The following is a 20010-nucleotide window of genomic DNA, read 5'->3' on the forward strand; positions in this document are numbered from 1 at the left end:
AGACACAAGAGGGAGGGGATATGGGGATATATGTATATGTATAGCTGATTCACTTTGTTATAAAACAGAAACTAACACACCATTATAAAGCTATTATACTCCAGTAAAAACGTTAAAAAAAAAAAGTATGCAGAAGGAAAGAAAGCCATGTCTCTATAACATGTACATACAATCTGTGCATGAAACTGCTATACATACATAGACTTCATGCCAAGAGAATCTCAGTATTTGCTAGTAATCTCCCGTTCATCAGATCTCCCTACTCAACAATCTGATTGGAAACCAACTATCCCGAGGCAGTTGCTTAGTGGAGAAAAATTTACAGTTGGTCTTCTTGTTCAAATTAGGGTCAGATAAAATGTGAGAACCTTCTGTGGTCGTGGGGAGGGATAGTTTAAAGCCCCTGATGGAGCTGACTTTGAGTGAGAGATGAGCAGGTGATGAGTGTCATCAGTGATTCTCTATTAGAACAGGTACAGCAGGTAAAAATAATTCCAGTACTTAGTCAAAAACAAAAAGGTTGTCACTTTTCACGGTTAGAGGCTGCGTGGCCCAGCAGAAATTATGTATTCTTTAGCCCGGGCTCTGCCACATGACAGCTACATCATTTTGTGACAATTTAACCTTTGTGAAGCAAATTCTTCTCATCCGTAAAATGGGTTAATAAGAGCAACATTTGGGGATGATTTTGTATGTAATGTAACTCTGTAGCTTAGGATGATGCTAGAACACGGCCAGTGCTCGATACTTTATACCGCAAGCATCCGCAGGTTTCCTTTAGCCTCTCATGTTGCTGGCTTACCAGCTCCCACCTACACAGTAGCAGTGCCAGCCCCACCACACTGCAAGTCCTCCACAGTTATTTCTGTGTCGCCACAGTGCGACCCACATTGCACAGTGTGACCCACAATTTGCTCCTGTTCTTCTATCCTTCTTTGAAGCCACCTCATACGTCTCTTTGAGAGAGGTGCCCCTGTCTATGGTCCCGCTCCTGGTACCCTCTGGGAGGACTCAGCTCTGACCCAAGTCCCATCAGAGACCTCAGGAGGCCATTGCTGTGCCATGGATGAGGGCAGAAAGGAGAAGATGGCCGTTTTCCTTTTTCATCTGGACCTTGAGGCAGCCCTGGATGCGATCCTGAAAACAGACCTATCTGCTTCCTCTGCTTCACTCTCAGGATAACCCTGACCTTGGAATCATGCTTGGAAATCAACCATGCTTGCTGGCCTTTCTCTGTCTCTTCCATCTGTCTCCAGCAATGTGCTAATTACTGTCCAGGCATTGTGTCATCCTCGCAAGAAGCCTGTGAGATTGACAGATGAAGATGGGGATTCAGAATATCATCCTCTCTCCTCTTCTATCTCCCATAAATAAATACTTGGGGTATCACCACCCTCAGATGCCCCCATTAAGATGAATCTAAAACATATTGCAAGTGGTAGCAATGGTTATTATTTTTTTAAAGACTTTTTTGATGTGAACCATTTTTAAAGTCTTTATTGAATTTGTTACAATATTGCTTCTGTTTTATGTTTTGGTTTTTTGGCGGCGAGGCATGTGGGATCTTAGCTCCCTGACCAGGGATTGAACCTACACCCCCTGCACTGGAAGGTGAAGTCTTAACCACTGTCCCATCAGAGATGTCCCAGCAATGATTATTATTATCATTCCATTCTAAGTCAAGGTCAAAGTTTATGCTGATTCAACGAGTCTGCAGAAATATGCAGAGTAGGAACTGAACTACAGAAATCAGAGTACCAGGGAGAGAATGGGGGTAGGGAGTTAGAAGACTAGGGAAGACAGTTTTGAAAACCAAAATCTGGTCATTATAAAAAATAATGTATAAGTGGGGAATCTAAGAAAATGTACGTATCATCTCTTTTATTAGTTCTCTTTGTTTTCAATTTATTAGATGTCATAAGATACTTCTCTCACACTTTCCCCCAAAATCCCTGCCTTGATCCCTTCTTTAAAAAAATAAAAGGACAAGTAATGCCATCTTCTAGATGAAGAGCAAGACTTTCTCTTCTCTTTCCCCTACTTTCCATTTCCTTAATTCATCTTTCTATCTCCAAGTACAGGTGGGAAATAATTGAGGAACAATTTTGGGGGGAATGAAATTTTGATCCCAGTCTACAAGAAATCTCTAGAGATTACTTTCAAACTAAAATCGACTTCATACCCAGTAGAAAGCTTTCATTTCATGAAATGAAAAGCTAAATGCTAACAGTCTAAGAACATCTTTCCAAAAGAAGGCACACTAAGTGCACTTGCCCAATTACTACCAAGAAGTATTCTCTTCCATTTTCTTTTTTTTACTTTTTTAAAAAAAATTGAAGTGTAGTTGATTTACAATGTTGTGTCAGTTTCAGGTGTACAGAAAAGTGATTCAGATATATATATAGAGAGAGATACAGATATAGGTATTCTTTTTCGGGTTCTTTTCCATCATAGGTTATTACAAGGTAATGAATATAGTTCCCTGTGCTATACACTAGGTCATTATTGTGTATCTATTTTATATAGATAATAGTGTGTATCTGTTAATCCTAAACTCCTCCTTAAACCAAGAAATAAGAGAGAGAATTTCTCTACAGATCATGTTCTGTGTTTTTTAGCCAGGGCTAGTGAAAGATTCTCTGGTTACCATTGCCAAGCATAATTTTTTTTATGACAGATGTCAGTTATATTTTAGCAAAAGACTAAATTCATTTTCAATTCTGTTGCAAGAGTCTTCCAAGTAGCATAGAAAGAACAAGATATTATCAGTGGGGAAAAAAACCCCCCAAACAAATGCACTTTAATAAAATGCAATCGTTCACAAGTATTATTACCGATCCATTTCCTACTAATATTTTAGATCAAAATGTTCCAAATTTATTCAGCTCCAATGCTTTGGGTTTTCTGAATTTCCAAAATTACATGTCTATTTGCTGCTGAAATCTGAAAAACCAGGAGAGGCGAGACCAACAAGAAATTTGCATACACACCAATAGAAAGGGATGATATTGCATCATTTTCTTCTTATATATTTATTTCTTATTAGAGGTTTAAAGTGATCCATAGATCAAGAAATTAATAGACCTTGAAAACTTTCCTGGTTACCACCACTCACACACTCGCCTTTCCTTTAAGGTCTATTCTGCCTTAATCAGAATTTTTAGCAAAGAAGGGAGTGGAATGGAAACTCCTAAAATGTTCAGGCACACTATTATCAGCACACCTCTATTAGCTGCATATAGAGAAATCTTGGAAAAAATTAAGTTTTTTATATTGAGATAGCAGATTGAAATCTTAAATTAATATTTTGTTTATTAGTTTTTCATATCCAAGTTTTTAAAAAAATATTCTTTAAGTATAGGACTGTTAATTTAGTGATCATTTCATTACTAGAAATAAAAATATGGATTCAGCTTAAAGGTTTCTTCATTATTTAGTGTATTTCTTCTTCACATGCTAGTTATGAACTTTAATTTGGTACCTCTATCCAAAAACCAAGAGCAGATGAGACACCTAAAAATATCTTCATTTGCATCTGTTTTCCTTCCTTATGAGAAGGAGAGCCATCCCACCTGATTTTGCCTTGACAACAAGGAAATAACTAATGACAATTTGGGAATTAATTCACTGTTCATCTTGCAAGCTAGTAGGTCAGGCCCTCCATCGTTTGGTTCAAATTGATGCTAAATTTCAAGAGAGCAAGACAGGAGTCTTTGGCATTTTTCCATTCCATATAGCTGCTAGCAGAGATGATTAATAATGCTCCCTTGATGTGAATTAAGGAACTCGGTTAAGTGAATTAGATCCTATTTACCTTGTCTTCATACACGAATATGCTGTTATAAGGTTCTTATTTTTAAAAAGTAGTGGAACAAAATATAACTAAATTACCCCATATTTATAAAATATGGATCACTTCCTTCCTATAAAAGTTTAAGACCAGGTCTCCAGAAAGAAAGACAGAAACATGTATTGGTGCACATCAAATCTGCATTGGTTTCTTATTATCACATTAAAGAGACAATCTAAGGATATAAGTTATGACTTAATTTTGATTTTGTTTGCATACCACTACCCAATGTAGATAAAACAACCATCACAGAACAAAATGGATACACCCAACAGCTGGCTGCATTTAAATGATTTTAAAATAGGTGCTTATAAAAAGTCAATTTTGGGTGTTTAGCTGCTTAGGAATGAAACAAATCACAGGTATGTTTTCATGTTGATTTTCTCTGGCAGGACTGGGAATTCCCACATTTCATGGGAGACGTCGATGTAAATCTTCCCGGTTTGCACACGCCTCACATGCAGTTCAAGATTCCTTTCTTCCAGAAGATCTTCAAGGAGGAATATCGTATTCACATAACAGGTATAATTTTGAACACAGTTTGATTGTCTCCTAGTTAGAGTCATGCTAGCTGCTATAAAAGGCAAAGCACATGGTAACATTTTAGAGGCATACAGGAATATGGTTTTATTTTACTCACGTAACAGTGCAAGGCGGTTGCAGATCAGCAGGGGGCTGTGGACCATCCTTCAGGGACTTAGATTCCTGGTGGCTTTAACAATTTCAACTTCAACATCCAGTGGGCAAATGGGAATAATGAGAATGGGGAAAATGACTAAGAGGGTTTGCCTGTTTCTTAACCCCCTGGCCTGGAAATAAAACGTGTCATCTCATGCACATTCCATGGGGAATAACTAGTGAGATAGCCCCACGTAGAGTTGAGGAGAGCAGAGAGATGTGGTCCCCCATTGGGCAGCCACTTGTGATGTCAGGTCTCATGTTCCAGCCTAGGAGTATCAGAGATGAGCCACACCTTTGTTATGGATCGTTTGCCATCTCTGCCACACTCCATAGACCACTACACCTTGGTTTTGTTCATTAGGTGGGTTTCTTTTTCACAACATACAGCTCAGTATATTTTTTCATCGTGAATACTCTTTACGCTTTGTTCCTCATTTGCTTCTGAGATCAAAACAGTGGTACCCTAGAGCTCCAATCAGACCATGTGCCTTTAGGGAGTTGGACCACTTCTCATTTGATTGAGTGAAACTTACTGCTGTGGCAGGGCTCACGTTTGTCTCAGGCGATTCTCTTGTGGATCCTCAGATTATTCCATTTTCAGATGTGTCCTGCTCTTGAAATAGCTCGAATATGATTTATTATAATTTTCTTTCATGACAACTCAGTCATTCTCATCTAAACAAGGCTTCCCAGAGCTTCGTTTTATACCTCTTTTTCTCTTTATAACAAGAAGCAGTCAGCTGAATGTTCACAGAGAGAGAATGGCATTAGTTCTCAAGCTGTTCAAATGCAGGTAGTGAATGTGTGTGTGTTTTAAGGACAGTGGCCTAGGATCCCACACCTGCTATAATAGAAACTGCTGAAGAAATCTGTGCTTACACGACCGTCTGTGCTGCCGAATAAAAATAGCCTGAGCACAGAAAACGTGAACATCTGAGTACTGCAAAAAAACCTTTGCTCAACTTGAAGGCTGTTTTTTGCTTTGAGCATGAGGCAACCTTCCTAAATTGGAGAATGAGCTCATGAATAGGGAAGATGCAGCAGGTTTCTTTTCCTATTCAAAATGAATGAGGCTCTTCTATTAAATTCACTGGGTAAATCAATCAATTTGAGTTCAGGTCACATAGTGTGGTTTCAGAGTCCCCACTTAATCTCTGCAGCATGCTACCCTCTCGGACTTCTAAAACAGCTATCACACACGTGGTATCATCATATCCCTTTGGGTGGGCTTTCGCTGGGACCATCTGTTCTTGCTATCAGCTCTTGTCTCAGACCATCATGGCACTAATATTGTCTCTGACTGAATATCAGAAGCCCTATCAAAAATATACTGTTTGAGTGCAGAATATCAGGTTTAAAAAAGGGGGTAATGGAGGAAGACTCAGAAAATCCACTGGCCAGAAAGAAAAATAAAACTGTTAAAAATATTTAATTTTGGGCACTTTTGCATAGCTTTGTTATATATGCTGTCATTTATAGACAGGGGCAGGGGTAGGTTTTGTGGGTCCCAAAGCTTACACAAATGGAATGCTTTACTTAAGAATATGAATACAAAATTACAACTAAAACTTGTATTCAATGTCTGGGAAGGGAGCCAGGCATACAGGAATCTCTGATGATTCAGCATCATTACTTTCAAGGTAAAGCCTCCTGTGCCTTTGAACTAAAACCTTCATCCCACCAAGTATTATTTTCTAAAAACGTAAGGGGGAAAGGCTAGCTAAGTTTTTGCAATAGAGACTTCACATTATTAAAGTTTTCCAGAAGATGGAAATATATTATAATTAAGGCTTTGGGGTAGTATTTGTCAAATTATGCTGATTATCATATCATCCAGGAATTTTATAAATATACAGATTGTTGGGCCCCATTCCTAGTGGTCCCAACCCAGTAGGTCTGGGCAAAGGCCAAGGAATGGGACTTTTGTAAAGCTGCCTTGGGTGATGCTGACCATTGAGAACTGCTCCTTTCTGATTGAGAAGACACCGGTGAGGTCAGACTGTCTGCCTGAGAAGAACCATGCAAGTGATTGGGTATCTGGACCTACTAGGAAGGCTTTCGAGGATTCTGGGGCTTAAATTCAAAATAAGATAGGATACATGTAGGCTTTGGGGTGAAGGGCTCCACCATAAACTATTTAAATCCAGTTTGTGGTAAGATGGTCATGTGCTTCCCCAAATCCAAGATAAAAATTTCTAGGAAAATGGTGACAGGTTTGGAGGCTGAAAAAAGAACTTTCCCCTCTTGTTTTGTTCTGTTGCTCTCTTTGTTCTATGAATTGGTGAAGAGGTTGCTGAACCCACTCTGGAGTATCACCCAACTCCCCTGAAAGGCCTTTGACTTTATCTGATGTAAGATAGTTGTTTCTGGGCAAACTCAGGTAAAACCCCCAAAACACAGTGCTACATGTTGTATTTTAACATGCTCAATAATTAGTAGCCCACAAATTTGCAAGTGAACCACAAACACTAGCTTGGTAGGTTCCTTCAAGTTCTACTTCTTTTTGTAAAGAGACCCTAACGCTTTCCTTGTTCAGCAAATCACCCCCAGGAGTATTAAGCATGAAACCCTCTATATCCATTTATGTTTCTCAAACTTTATGTGTATGAGAATCACCTGGAGAGCTTGTATAAAAGATCTATCAGCCACACACCCAGAGTCAGATGCCTGAGGTAGGAGGTGGAGCCCAGAATCTGCCATCCTCTTAAGTACCACCAATGATGCCTATGCAGGCGGCCAGAGAACCACACTTTGAGAAGCACTGCTTCTGAGAAACATTTTCTATAGTTAGAATTCCTCTCATCTCAGCTTTTATTTATTTTCTATGCACTTTTTAAAACAAAAGCCAAGGAGCAGAATGCAAATCCAATAGAAATGGGGTAGCCAGTGAGAAAGGCACATGGTAGGGGCCTGGCAGGAGCTAGAAAGTTCAGAGCTGGGGCCAACAGAGGAGGTCCCAAAGCAGAGCATGACCGACCGGGGAAAGGTCCAGAAGAAGCTGGAGTCAGGGCTAGGAAGGGATCCTACAGACCTCCAGATAACTCTGTCTATTGCTTTCTCTGTCTGTGTTTGTTCTGCACCAGAAGAGCCTAGACAAGGCTGGCTGGGGTTCTCCCAGGGTCAAGGATGGCTTGATGGCCTCAACTATTATTTCTCTGTGATCTAGAAAAGATGTTCAGTGCATGCTGAGGCAATGGAATGTAAAGACTTGGTGCATAGGTTCCAGCCCTGCTACTAACTGGTGGCAGGGCCCTTGTCAAGCTCCTTAACCTCTTAGAGGTTCAGTTTTTTCATCTGTTAAATGGGGACAGTAATGGTACTTATCCCATAGGATTGCAGTGAGAATGAAATTAATTAATATGTACAAGGCACTTAAAACACTGCCTGCCATGAAGTAAGCACTCAATAAGCTCTCAGTATTTTTACCTAAAGCTTTTCCTTTCATCCCTCCAGAATCTGGCTTTCCTATTTAATTCACAAACATTAGGTAGCCTGAGAGAGGGCTCTCAAATTATTTTCCCACTATTCTGAGTTCTTTCCTGTTACTTACTGTTCTGAGTCCTCAAGAAAGAGAAATCTAAGAATGAAAAAAAAAAATCTCTCTCCCAATGAAATGCTCTGTATGTAGAGGGTCATCTGACACTGATGAGTTCCCATTGACATTTTAAAAGCCTTTAGGATCTGAGTATTTTTTAATCCTGATTCCTAGCTAGTTTTATTTATGCATGTCAGAAATAACTTGAATTGTTGCATCTGTTTAGCTCATCTGGATCCCCCTTGACAGATGGTTTGCTGCAGTATGTATGAGCTTTCAGTTTATAAGCTGGGCTACAGCTTATAAAAAATAAATCATCTCTATCCAAGGGTGTGTTAAAATATTTTTTTCTGGGAATTTTGACTTCAGTAACAAAGGGGATAAATGGTTAGTGATTCGGTCACATTGGTGTTTTTAGCCCAAGTCCATTGTTCTTCTCCTAAAAGTAAGTGCTAAATGCAACTGTGTAATTATCTCTTTTGCCCTCTTCCCTTTTACCTATAAGGTGAGTGCAAAGATGGATTCAAAATGTGATGTACTAAGTCTCAAGAGAGGAATGGCCTCTCAATTCAGTCTTGGAAGCTCCTCTGAGCCCTATTAATGCCGATCCCGGTGGAAGCTCTGCCATCTGTCATCCCAGCCAGACAAAGGAAGTGCCCCATTGGTGGCCATCATCTGAGTAAATTAGGAGAGGGTTGGGGGAAAGGCCAGAAGGAAGGCCTGTGCATCTGTGAGGCGAGAATTCGCACTGCTGGCACGATGATACCCATGGGAAGACTTTCGGCAAAAATGGAAAATGTAGAAGTAAACAAGCCTCTGTAGGTCTGTGTTCTATTTCAGTTTCCTGAGATGCGCGAGGGCACAGGTGCTTTACAATGGTGAGAATGTGGAAAATAATGCTGAAAACCCCTTCATTTTATTTCCATAGGTGCCTGATTTCTGGCAAATGAGTTCCCAAAGATTGTTTTTTAAAGAGCTCTCCTGTGTCAAACAGATCATGGAAAGTGCTGGCGAGGGCAGGCCAGTGGTCCATCCTGCAGAATATTCTGTCTGGCAAAATTAGCAAGGGACTTGTTATAGGGAAATACAATGCATCCCCTTCACCATGACAGTCCCCAGTGATCGTGAATTTATCCAAAGTACACAAGGATCTCTTGCTATTCTCTCAGTTATGAATTTTTCTCAACCTTTCCTGCAGCAATTTCCATTTTCAACACATTTGTGAAGCTCTAGGAGTTTACTATGTAAGTAAACTATGTTTACTTCTACATAAAGCAGCAATCCCTTTTATTTGTCCCAAACTCATCTTCTTCAAGGCCATGGTTGCTTTGCCCACTGTCTGTCAGTCCTTGCTGTCCCTAAGCTGGTCTGTCTTGTTCAGGCTTAGGTGTTCTGGGTTCACTTATGCATACATAGATGAGGATTTTTGTAATAAAACGCACGTGGTTTTCAGGAATTTGTCTTTACATCCAGAAGAAAGACTTGAAATATATAATTAATCATAATCTTTGAGACAAATATTTTGTTTTTCCCAATTTTCCAGATTTTATCTGATTTTAGCAGTATCCTGGAATTCACCAGATCATGGTGACACGTGTATTTGACTTGAAAGACTAGAACTTCACTCCTCGAAATTTTTCAGTATCTCAGACATTTACCTAATGATTAGTGGACATTTTCTGAGCTATCATGGGTCTAAAACTAAGCTGAGATCTAGGGAATATGGAAATGAGTGGCACAGTTCCCAATCTCAAGAAAGTCAGAGTTTGAGGGTCCTCTAATTCAGTATAACTGCATGGCCTTTTCTTTCACATTTTATCTTCACAAGTTTCTACCTCTATTCATCATATTGGATTATGTCCTAAAGGAGTAGTCTCCCACTTACGGAAATGACAATGACAAGAGAGGTACTTTGAGAAGCTATATTCATTTGCTTTTAAGTCTTAAGGAGATAATTTATTAACTCAAGTAACTCTCATTAGTTCATCAATTATTTAGTAATTATCTTCAATTTGCTAAATGGCCTCCTCATGGCCCAAGCACTTAATGTGGTTTCTAGATATCCCTAAAATACCTAGGGGGGACTTAAAGAGATGCTAGCTCAGTGAGAACTGTTTTCACTGATCATGTCTGGAATGAGAGGACATTGAATACGGCCAAGAAGCCTGTTACAGCAAACTGTTATTTATTTAATTATCCAAACGTCGGCTTCTTCAAGGCCGTGGTTTCCTGCTATCCCATAATGGACACTAAATGGTTCTGTGGAGCTTGACCACTGGACGCAGGAGTCTGGCTTAGCGGTGACACCCACTTGGTATAGAGGGCGCTCACAGCACAGCTCAACCTCAATGCTAACTGGCAACCCTATTGAGTAAAAGATTTTTCAAAATATTATAATTGCATATTTGAATCATGAAAGGTTCATTATATGGTGGAAATATCAGCACTTATAGTTTTCTTCCTTAGTTGAAAAAATAGCGCTTTCCCCCAAACTGTTGTCATTTCCTATGCTGAGTGAGGGTGATATTTAATGAAGAATTCTTTTAAAATGAACTAGCCCAGGATTCTGTAAACTCCCACAAAGTAAAATGATAAAATTACCACTGTAATATCATTTTTGACAATCAGTAAGATTCATTAAAAGCACAAAACACAAGAAAGAGGTAATCCCACCTATACCATGCAGGGATTTCTTATTAAAGGAGACAGTGAGGTATTTCAAGAAGGAGATTAATAGAAATAATGTATGGATTATTACCCTTCCTCCTTGCTGATTTACATTATGCTATGTAGTTGAAACAACAGGGGGAAATGCAAAATCTCTCATGTGATAAATGCCGAAATACTAAACCTCTTGTTATGGTTGATTGTTGGTTCACAACAACACACATGGAAAAATGACAGTAGAAGTACTTCTAGTCTTTTCTTTTTTGTGTCTTATACCTTGTCATGTGTGTCATTTCAGGGACTCAAACTTATTATTTTATGGTAAACTGCGTTTCTCAAAATATACAATCTTTTTTAAGGAAAGCTTTCTCCATCTGAAAATTGTGTATTGCATCTTTTTTTTTTGCTCTAATGGTGAGAATTTTCTGGCCAATCATAAAACATTGAGGTTTAGGTGATGTTTATTTCACAGAATCATCAAAGAGACTTTTAGGACAGGGAAGAAATCTTAAGGATTACATAGCTCAACTCCTTCACTTTATAGGCAAGAACACTAAGGTTGAGTTGTCCCACCTGATTTTGCTTTCTAGTCTGCTGCATCTCATAAAAGTAGTTTTTTAAAGAGGAGAGAGCATTACCAAAGTAATAAAACACTGTATAGGAAAATGAAAGAATGGATGATAGAGAAAGATGAACATCCTTCCTTGTACAAATGGATAAATGGACCAGAAGTTATGTCAGGTGGGCAGGAAACAAACAAAAAGTAAGAAGAGCCATTTCTTCTATATTTTCAGCTGTTCCAAGTTTCAACTGAGTGGCTACAGCAGTGGGGGGAAGGACAATGCTACCTTCACAGAGGAGAAAAGGATTCTCTCCTCTCTGCACTTCCCCACCCCCAACACAATCTTGTCTGCAGGGGAGGGAAGAATCTATCTGCTTCCAAATTTGTGTATAAAAGACCTTGTCTCTGGACTAATACTACTGCAAGCTGTAGACAAATTACAATTGCTAAGGATTTTTAACAAGTTAAATATGGTGATTCATAAAGCATATTTACATATAGCTATACACTGGATCCTCTTGGATAATTAGTCCAGTGATATCTACCCAGTAATGTCAGTGCTCAGTAATTTATTCTGTTTTATCCAAACTGAAACATTTAGGATATATCTTTCTTACAAATCCTTACACACTCTTCTCTCCCTCTTTTCTATCACTAAGATCTTGTATTAACTGGATTGAAGAAGTAGAAGGAAGAAATGGCAGAAATAATGCTACCCTACATTTTTGGCAAACAATACATTTCAGAGAACTCTCAAATGTAACTTCTCATTTTATCCTCACAATAATCCTTTGAAGTGGTTATGTTGGTATTATTCTCCATTTCATAGAACAAAAAATTGAATAGTTAATAAGTAGAAGGATTTGGGGGAAGAGGACAGAATCATAGAACTGGGAGGCATCTAGTTCTGTTTCTTCAATTTGAAAATAAAATTGCTGAGATCTGGAGAGGTTAAACAAGTTACCCAAGGTTGTATTATTTAAGATGAGTATTAGATCTCCACCTGCTGGTGTCCAGCCTGCAGTTTTTGTCAATATGGTACTCTCTCTCACAAATCAGTAAAGATGTGTTAGAGCAGGGTGATGGTATCCATGTCAGGCAACACATTCTTAATGTGTGTCTACTTCACCCTATCTAAATATTCAGACAGCAGGTCATGTGAGAAACAACATAACGTGATCCTTTAGTGTGACAGTTTAGTGGTCAAACTGACCCAGCACCATTCAACTTGGGTAGAGAAAATAATTTGAAAGAATGGAAAAAGGCTCCTTCTATCCTCAGGGTTCCTTCAGTTTGATTGCTGTACATTCACTACCACTTTTATTCTCTGATTTTATTTTTTTCCTTTGACTATTAAACATTCCCTGAGCATCTTCTCCCCACCAGAAAAGCACCCTTCTCCAAGCTCCATGAGCATTCCTCTTTTTCCTCGCTGATTCCGTGATGCTGCTTATATTCAGTTTCTGACGTCATTACCCTGGAAACAGGACCCTTTATGAAGGACTGCTCTGTTCATGAGTTTATAAAAGTGACCTAGAAAGGGTACACATTTTTCCAAGGGACCTTTATGAGTCAAGAAAGTGATGGTCAGTCACACAAGTCCAAGGACCTCTTCCCCTCACCATCCAGTCTGGCTTCATAACCCATGTAGTTTACAACAAGGGAATAAGTATGGATCTTCTCAACAAAGACGCATCCAAAGCCCCTCTCCCAACTGCTTCTATCACAGAAGCTACAAATTAGTGCCTCCGAGATACTGAATGATAATCCCTGAACTTTTATATATCACCTGTCTCTCATTCTGGTTGACCTTTTTTTCCTATGATATTCTCCATTCTTTCCCTTTTCTCTCCCCTCAGGCCCTCTCTTCCACATTACCTGATCTTTTTCTGTATGTTATTCTATCTGTAGCATAATAAAAGCATGTACTAAAAAGAAACATAACATTTTCCAAACTGTTCCCTGTCTTGCTTTTCTTTCTGGGACCACATGAATTGCTATTTCCTTCAAAATCTTTTCTGCAGAAATTAGCCCTCAGTTTTTATTCCATTTTCTCAACATCTGCAGCATTAATGGTTTGTATCACTCCTTTGGCACCTCTTAAATGTGGCCTCTTATTATTATTTATCTGTTGATGTCTCTATCCTATTTCCCCCATAAGATGATGAGTTCCTTCCTAGAAGGCAGTAACATATGTCTTCAGCATCTACAAAGGTACCCTCCACAGAGTCTATTCTGAGCACAATAAATGTTTGGTAATGATGCTCACCTTTGTATTTGAATTTCTCTGGCTTGGGTTTTCTTAATTTGTTTTATGGTTGATTCTGTTTTCGTTCTGAAGATTCAAGAGGGCAGGAGTGGTTTGAACTTAACAGTACCAGATGTTATAAACATTTTATCATATCTGGAAACGTTTCCAATGTTCTATCTTACTTTGCAGTTTGGGTGTGCCAAATAAATCATTCAGGCAAGAGCTTCCATTACAAATATTATAAACCCTGTATAGTTGAATGATTTCAGGACAGGCAGAGTTATAATTTCCCTTCATATGGTTTACATAAATTCTCTTCATAGAGAAGAAGTTGCACCTTCCCATGCAAATGAAGACATTATCATGACTTAGGCAAGGCTTTGATGATAATAATAGTAACAATTACTGAGTTCCTATAATGTACCAGGCATTGTGCTTAGTATCTAATAATCTCATGAAATGCTAACAGCTTAATAAGTACTCTTATTTTCTGCTTGTAAAGAAATTGGAGTTTAGAGAATTTAAACAACTAACCCAAGGTCACATAGCTAGTAGGTTTGGGAGCCAGCCCTGGATTAAAGTTCTTCAACTTGCATATAATAGGAGATTGAAAATGTGTAATGATGATGATAAAATACTTTCTTTAACTCCTTACAAAGTTATACCTTTATAGAGCTATGTGTTCTATTGGAATACATATTAAAAAATACATTTTTACCAATCTTAGTTTAAGAAGTTTGCCCAAGATCCTGTCTCTCACGTGAAGCAGTAACTTAATAATGTTCACTATCACTATTTTTAAATACAAAATAAAATAATTTTGACATAACACATATAATTATAAATAAGACTTTGAGAACCTGTTATATATATCAGTTAATTTTGCAAAACTATGAGCTGAGTATTACTATATTATTATGATACACTAAAACTTGGAATAAATTATAATAAAAATTATAATGGAATCTAGTATCCCTTGAAATTTTTTCAACATTCTTTCCATTTAAAGATGCAAAGATTTCACTAGGTAGTATGTCTCTAAATAATACCTTATTTAGGTAAGATTTTTAAATACTACAAAGAAGTCATAATAATTACAGTCTCTCCAAATCATGTCTTCTACAGCTTTGGTTATATTTATACGTCTGATAAATGGATTCTGTTCAATGAGAATTTGATGCAATTATTTTTAAAGTCTTGAAATGAATGCTCAGGATTATTGATCTGAATCACATCAACTAATGGCTTAATCAACAGGTCACCTACAAAGAGCAATGTGAATTCAATTGATATACTGCTGTGCTTGCACTGCAAAATGATTTATTTCTTTCCCTGGCTTAATTATAAAACTGTAAGAGATAGTCAATCATACGTTGGACTTTTCTTAAGAATTTCATCAGAACTTTGTTTTTAAACCTTAATTAATTAATTAACTTAATTGTTCTATAGAATAACCTACATGGAACCAAATTTGAGTATAACTGTGGTGCCTTAAAAACCAGGAGATTTAATCTACAAAGTGTAAATACCATAAATTACTGGCTCTGGGATCTACAGTTACATTTTCACGTGCCTAGAATCCATTTAGGAAATTTCCATTGCCAATTCACTTAATGGCAGCATAACACTCTCAAAAAACTTTTAGCAGGTCTAAAATATTAATAATTTATGCTATGATACCAGTATCTCCATTTTGTAGGAGAAAACTCTATTGCAGTTTTATAGGTCTTTGACTAATATGCAGTATTTCTTTTTTAATGCAGGTAAATGGTTTAACTATGGGATTATCTTTCTCGTCTTGATTTTGGATCTTAATATGTGGAAGAATCAGATATTTTATAAGCCTCATGAATATGGACAGTATATTGGCCCAGGGCAGAAGATATATACAGTGAAAGACTCAGAGAGTCTAAAGGATTTGAACAGAACCAAGCTATCCTGGGAATGGAGGTCCAATCACACCAACCCTCAGACTAATAAAACCTATGTTGAGGGAGACATGTTCTTACACAGCAGGTTCATAGGGGCAAGACTTGATGTCAAGTGTCTGGCTTTTGTGCCAAGTCTGATAGCTTTTGTGTGGTTTGGATTCTTCATTTGGTTCTTTGGACGGTTTTTGAAAAATGAACAAGGCATGGAGAATCCAGATAAAGCTTACACACGCATGAAAAGAAAATCCCCATCAGAACAAAGCAAGGACATGGGAATCACGCGAGAAAACACCCAGGCCTCAGTGGAAGACCCGTTGAATGACCCCCCCTTGGTGTGCATCAGGTCTGACTTCAATGAGATCGTCTACAAGTCTTCCCACCTAACGTCGGACAACTTGAGCTCGCACTTGAATGAATCGACCAGCACCACAGGGGGCGACACAGATCCAACGACTTCTAAAAGTACACCGACGAATTAGAACCGCTTATTGGGGGATAGCACAAAGAGCAACCCTGGGTGTAACTTTCAAAAGTTAGTCTTTCCTTTTGTAAATGTTAAGGTTTATGTAGCGTTAAGTAAAGAATTACAAACAATGCCACAACGGTGCTCAACATGCTTTTTCTAGGACTCATTGTTTTCTATTTGTATACCTGTGCCTACAGTATATCTAACAGTCCTCTAGAGATTGCTTTTTCACAGTTGCACAAGCTACTTACTGACTTTACAGCCTAGTAGATTAGCTGGTTACCCATGTATCTGATGTTCAACCATTGTGGTGCCTTGAGACATTAAACTTTTTAACTGTACCAGAAACGAAGTGTGGAACAGTTCTCTAACCTGCTTCACATGGGTTTTTATTCATACAATTATTTTGATCTCCACTTGATGTCTGAGCAGGAAACAGATATAGCCAAGATGTGGCTCAGGAAGTATGTCTCGGTTTCTTATTCAGCAACGGAGTTGGTGACTTTGACAGCTGGACTGCAGAGAAGCATTGTGATTACCTTTGAATTTTTATTGGCTGTCTGCCAAACACAAATACAGATGCAGAATTCAGTAATAAGGGAGTGATAATCCATCATGGGTCACTACTTGTGAAATGTGACTTTCTCCAACCAGTAATTGCAATTAGATAATAATACCTAATTATGTTTTCCCAATTAAGGTAAATTGCTACCTGATTAAAAATCCTGCCCTTCACCTTTGGGAACAAAGGTTAAGATGCACAGTTAGGTGAACTCTCAAATTTATTGGCATTTACACAAAGCCCTAGAAAACCAAGAAACTGAAGTTTTAATCATGTGAGGGTTGCACAGCCTACCATTCACAATATTTGTACATCTTTCTGTAAATATGGTTGTTGACAGTGAAAATTGAAAAACATATGCCAACCCTGAGCAAGGGAACTCCTCTAAAAAATCATGCTGTGGAACTTTGTAAGGTAGAAAAAAGGATGTGCATGAAAGGGTCTGTTTACTGGCTTGTTTTGTGTATGTGTGTTTTGTTGTTTTTGTTTTGTTTTTTTAAGAACTAAACATCACACATTAATAAATCAGAATTATACATCAGTAATTATGTGATGTAATTTTTTGTTTATAGTAGAAGAGATCAATTGTATCTTAGTTTAACAACAGCTCATTAATTTTTTTTTTTTTAACTCAAAGCCAAGCAGGCTAAGAAATGGAATGCTCCCAACTTGCTTTAATTTTGTTCCATAAATTGTGGTTACATGTTCCTTGAGGGGGTTGGGGAAGATCACTTTTAAGGTAAAATTATTTTCCTGTCACATACTGACATAGCTGTATTTTGTCTTTATGATTTTTTAAAACCTCTCTTGTTTTGATCTATCTGCTTTTAAGCTTGCAGCATGTTAAATTTAGCATACATAATAGAACTGTGCATTTATCTGTCACTTGAGAGTCAGCTTTAATAAACATCTTTCTATGATTGTTTACTAAGCAACTGGAACCATACCCCTGCTGTTTATTTTACCTTTAATAGCCACACATGGTGTACTTAGAATCATAAGTATCTCTGACACTAAAATTGCAGAGATCAAGCTCACTATAGTAACCCACTGACCGTTCTGCCCAAAGAAACTTACCATGTTATCCCTGACATGTAGGAACATTGGCCATGACCAAATTTGCATAGTGGAACATTCAACTTTGGGCTTTGGGACAAGTAAATAATGCCACTTAGGACTATATTTTTATTTATTCTGAAAGTCATTGTCTTGTAGAATGAAGAAGAAAGTTGATTTAGAAAGTGGGTGTTATTATCAGTATGTAGTCCTTATGAAGATATTATTTGAGAATCTTTATGTGGCTTTTAAGGAAAAAGTGCTTCAATGAAGGAATCTAGTCGGCAGAAGTAAGATAGAAAACAAACCAACCAACCAATCTTAGAGCACTATGCTTATACATTTCAAAGGATTGACTATCAGCTGATATGAATATTTGTCTTTAAAGTTTCCATGAGTTTAGTATCAAATAGAATAATATCCAGGTATGACACTTTAATAGTCAAACAAGATTGGATCCTTCAAAAGCTTCCAATATTCAATTGTATAGACCAATCTTGACCTTTTTATCGGCATGTGGGTCTCCCTCCTTCTTTTGCTGCCTCTTTTGTGTATTGCACATTTCATTTGCACCTATTCCAACTAAAGATTAGAAAATGAAATAAAATCTAAGTCAAAATCTCACCCATCCGTGTTTAGTCTCAGATCCTGAGTCATATGTCACTGGACTATGACTCAGCAGAGCTTTATGAATACCAAAATTTTTGGACTATGGAGGACACTTAAAAAATGTGTAGTAAATTCATAGACATTTTAAAAATTCAGAAAAATGACGAGTTTAAAAGGAGGATTAAAAAATTACTAACCAAAATTCTAAAGAAAACATAACAAATATGATGCCTTAATTGCAATGATGTTTAAAGACTATAAACAATTATATATCTACTGTTCAGTAACTATAGTATTTTCTTTCATGCAGTTCAGAATTTGTACTTATTTGACACAATTTTAGTATCCTGCATCATAGGGGACTTCATTAGTAGTATAAATTGAAAATTAAATAAACCCTATGACTTTATGCCTGATAATATATGCCTAGACATAAATCTTATCACCATGTGCCCGTTTAAATTATATAACCACAGTCAGTTATCTCATCTCCTTATCCTGTTCACTTATCTTCTAGCACATCTAAAATCATCAGTGAATCCTATTAGAAATGCTAAGAATTATTTCTTCCTCATTTGTCCTAAGAGTCAGCCAGGCATAAAATCTCCTGTCACTTTTATACCATCGGATTTCACAAGTAATGTCCAATAGTACTACGGGCTGACAGTACAAGAAAGAAGTTGTTCAACACAGACACTCATATTTGAAGGTGCGAGTAGCACTGTGGTGTCTCATCACTGGGCTCTAGAGCAATTCTGTTACATTCATTGGCTGTCCTGTGAGTCCCAACACAACCCAAAACAAAACATGAGAAAGGTAATGCTGACAAGCCTCTTATATACCCTCTTCCACCAGAGGGCAGAGAGCAGAAGCAAGAAAAACTACAATCCTACAGCCTGTGGAACAAAAACCACATTCACAGAAAGACAGACAAGATGAAAAGGCAGAAGGCTATGTACCAGATGAAGGAACAAGATAAAACCCCAGAAAAACAACTAAATGGAGTAGAGACAGGTGACCTTCCAGAAAAAGAATTCAGAATAATGATAGTGAAGATGATCCAGGACCTCGGAAAAAGAATGGAGGCAAAGATCAAGAAGATGCAAGAAATGTTTAACAAAGACCTAGAAGAATTAAAGAACAAACAAACAGAGATAAACAATACAATAACTGAAATGAAAACTACACTAGAAGGAATCAATAGCAGAATAACTGTGGCAGAAGAACAGATAAGTGACCTGGAAGACAGAATGGTGGAATTCACTGCTGTGGAACAGAATAGAGAAAAAAGAATGAAAAGAAATGAAGACAGCCTAAGAGAACTGTGAGACAACATTAAACGCAACAACATTCGCATTATAGGGGTCCCAGAAGGAGAAGAGAGAGAGAAAGGACCTGAGAAAATATTTGAAGAGATTATAGCCAAAAACTTCCCTAAAACATGGGAAGGGAAATAGCCACCCAAGTCCAGGAAGCACACAGAGTCCCATACAGGATAAACCTAAGGAGAAACACACCGAGACATATAGTAATCAAATTGGTAAAAATTAAAGACAAAGAAAAATTATTGAAAGCAACAAGGGAAAAACGACAAATAACATACAAGGGAACTCCCATAAGGTTAACAGCTGATTTCTCAGCAGAAACTCTACAAGCCAGAAGGGAGTGACATGACATATTTAAAGTGATGAAAGGGAAGAACCTACAACAAAGAATTCCCTACCCAGAAAAGATCTCATTCAGATTCAATGGAGAAATCAAAAGCTTTACAGACAAGCAAAAGCTAAGAGAATTCAGCACCACCAAACCAGCTCTACAACAAACACTAAAAGGAACTTCT

The 20010-nt window shown here is 37.8% G+C and overlaps 1 protein-coding gene across 7 annotated transcripts in view; it reads left to right on the forward strand.

Annotated features, from left to right (window-relative positions):
* Positions 1–17446, forward strand: part of TMEM117 (transmembrane protein 117) — a 536620-nt gene extending 519174 nt beyond the window's left edge. For 3 of the 7 annotated variants that reach the window (XM_082349435.1, XM_082349427.1, XM_082349436.1), the window contains 2 exons: positions 4243–4372; positions 15310–17050. In XM_082349435.1, the coding sequence (XP_082205561.1) occupies positions 4243–4372; positions 15310–15956 (777 nt within the window). In that variant the 3' untranslated portion in view covers positions 15957–17050. The other 4 variants (XM_082349438.1, XM_082349439.1, XM_082349437.1 and 1 more) reach the window with 2 other exon arrangements.
* Positions 17447–20010: the final 2564 nt, after the last annotated feature.

This window comes from Balaenoptera borealis (genome assembly GCF_965194805.1).
Source record: "Balaenoptera borealis genome assembly, chromosome: 13".
NCBI lineage: Eukaryota > Metazoa > Chordata > Mammalia > Artiodactyla > Balaenopteridae > Balaenoptera > Balaenoptera borealis.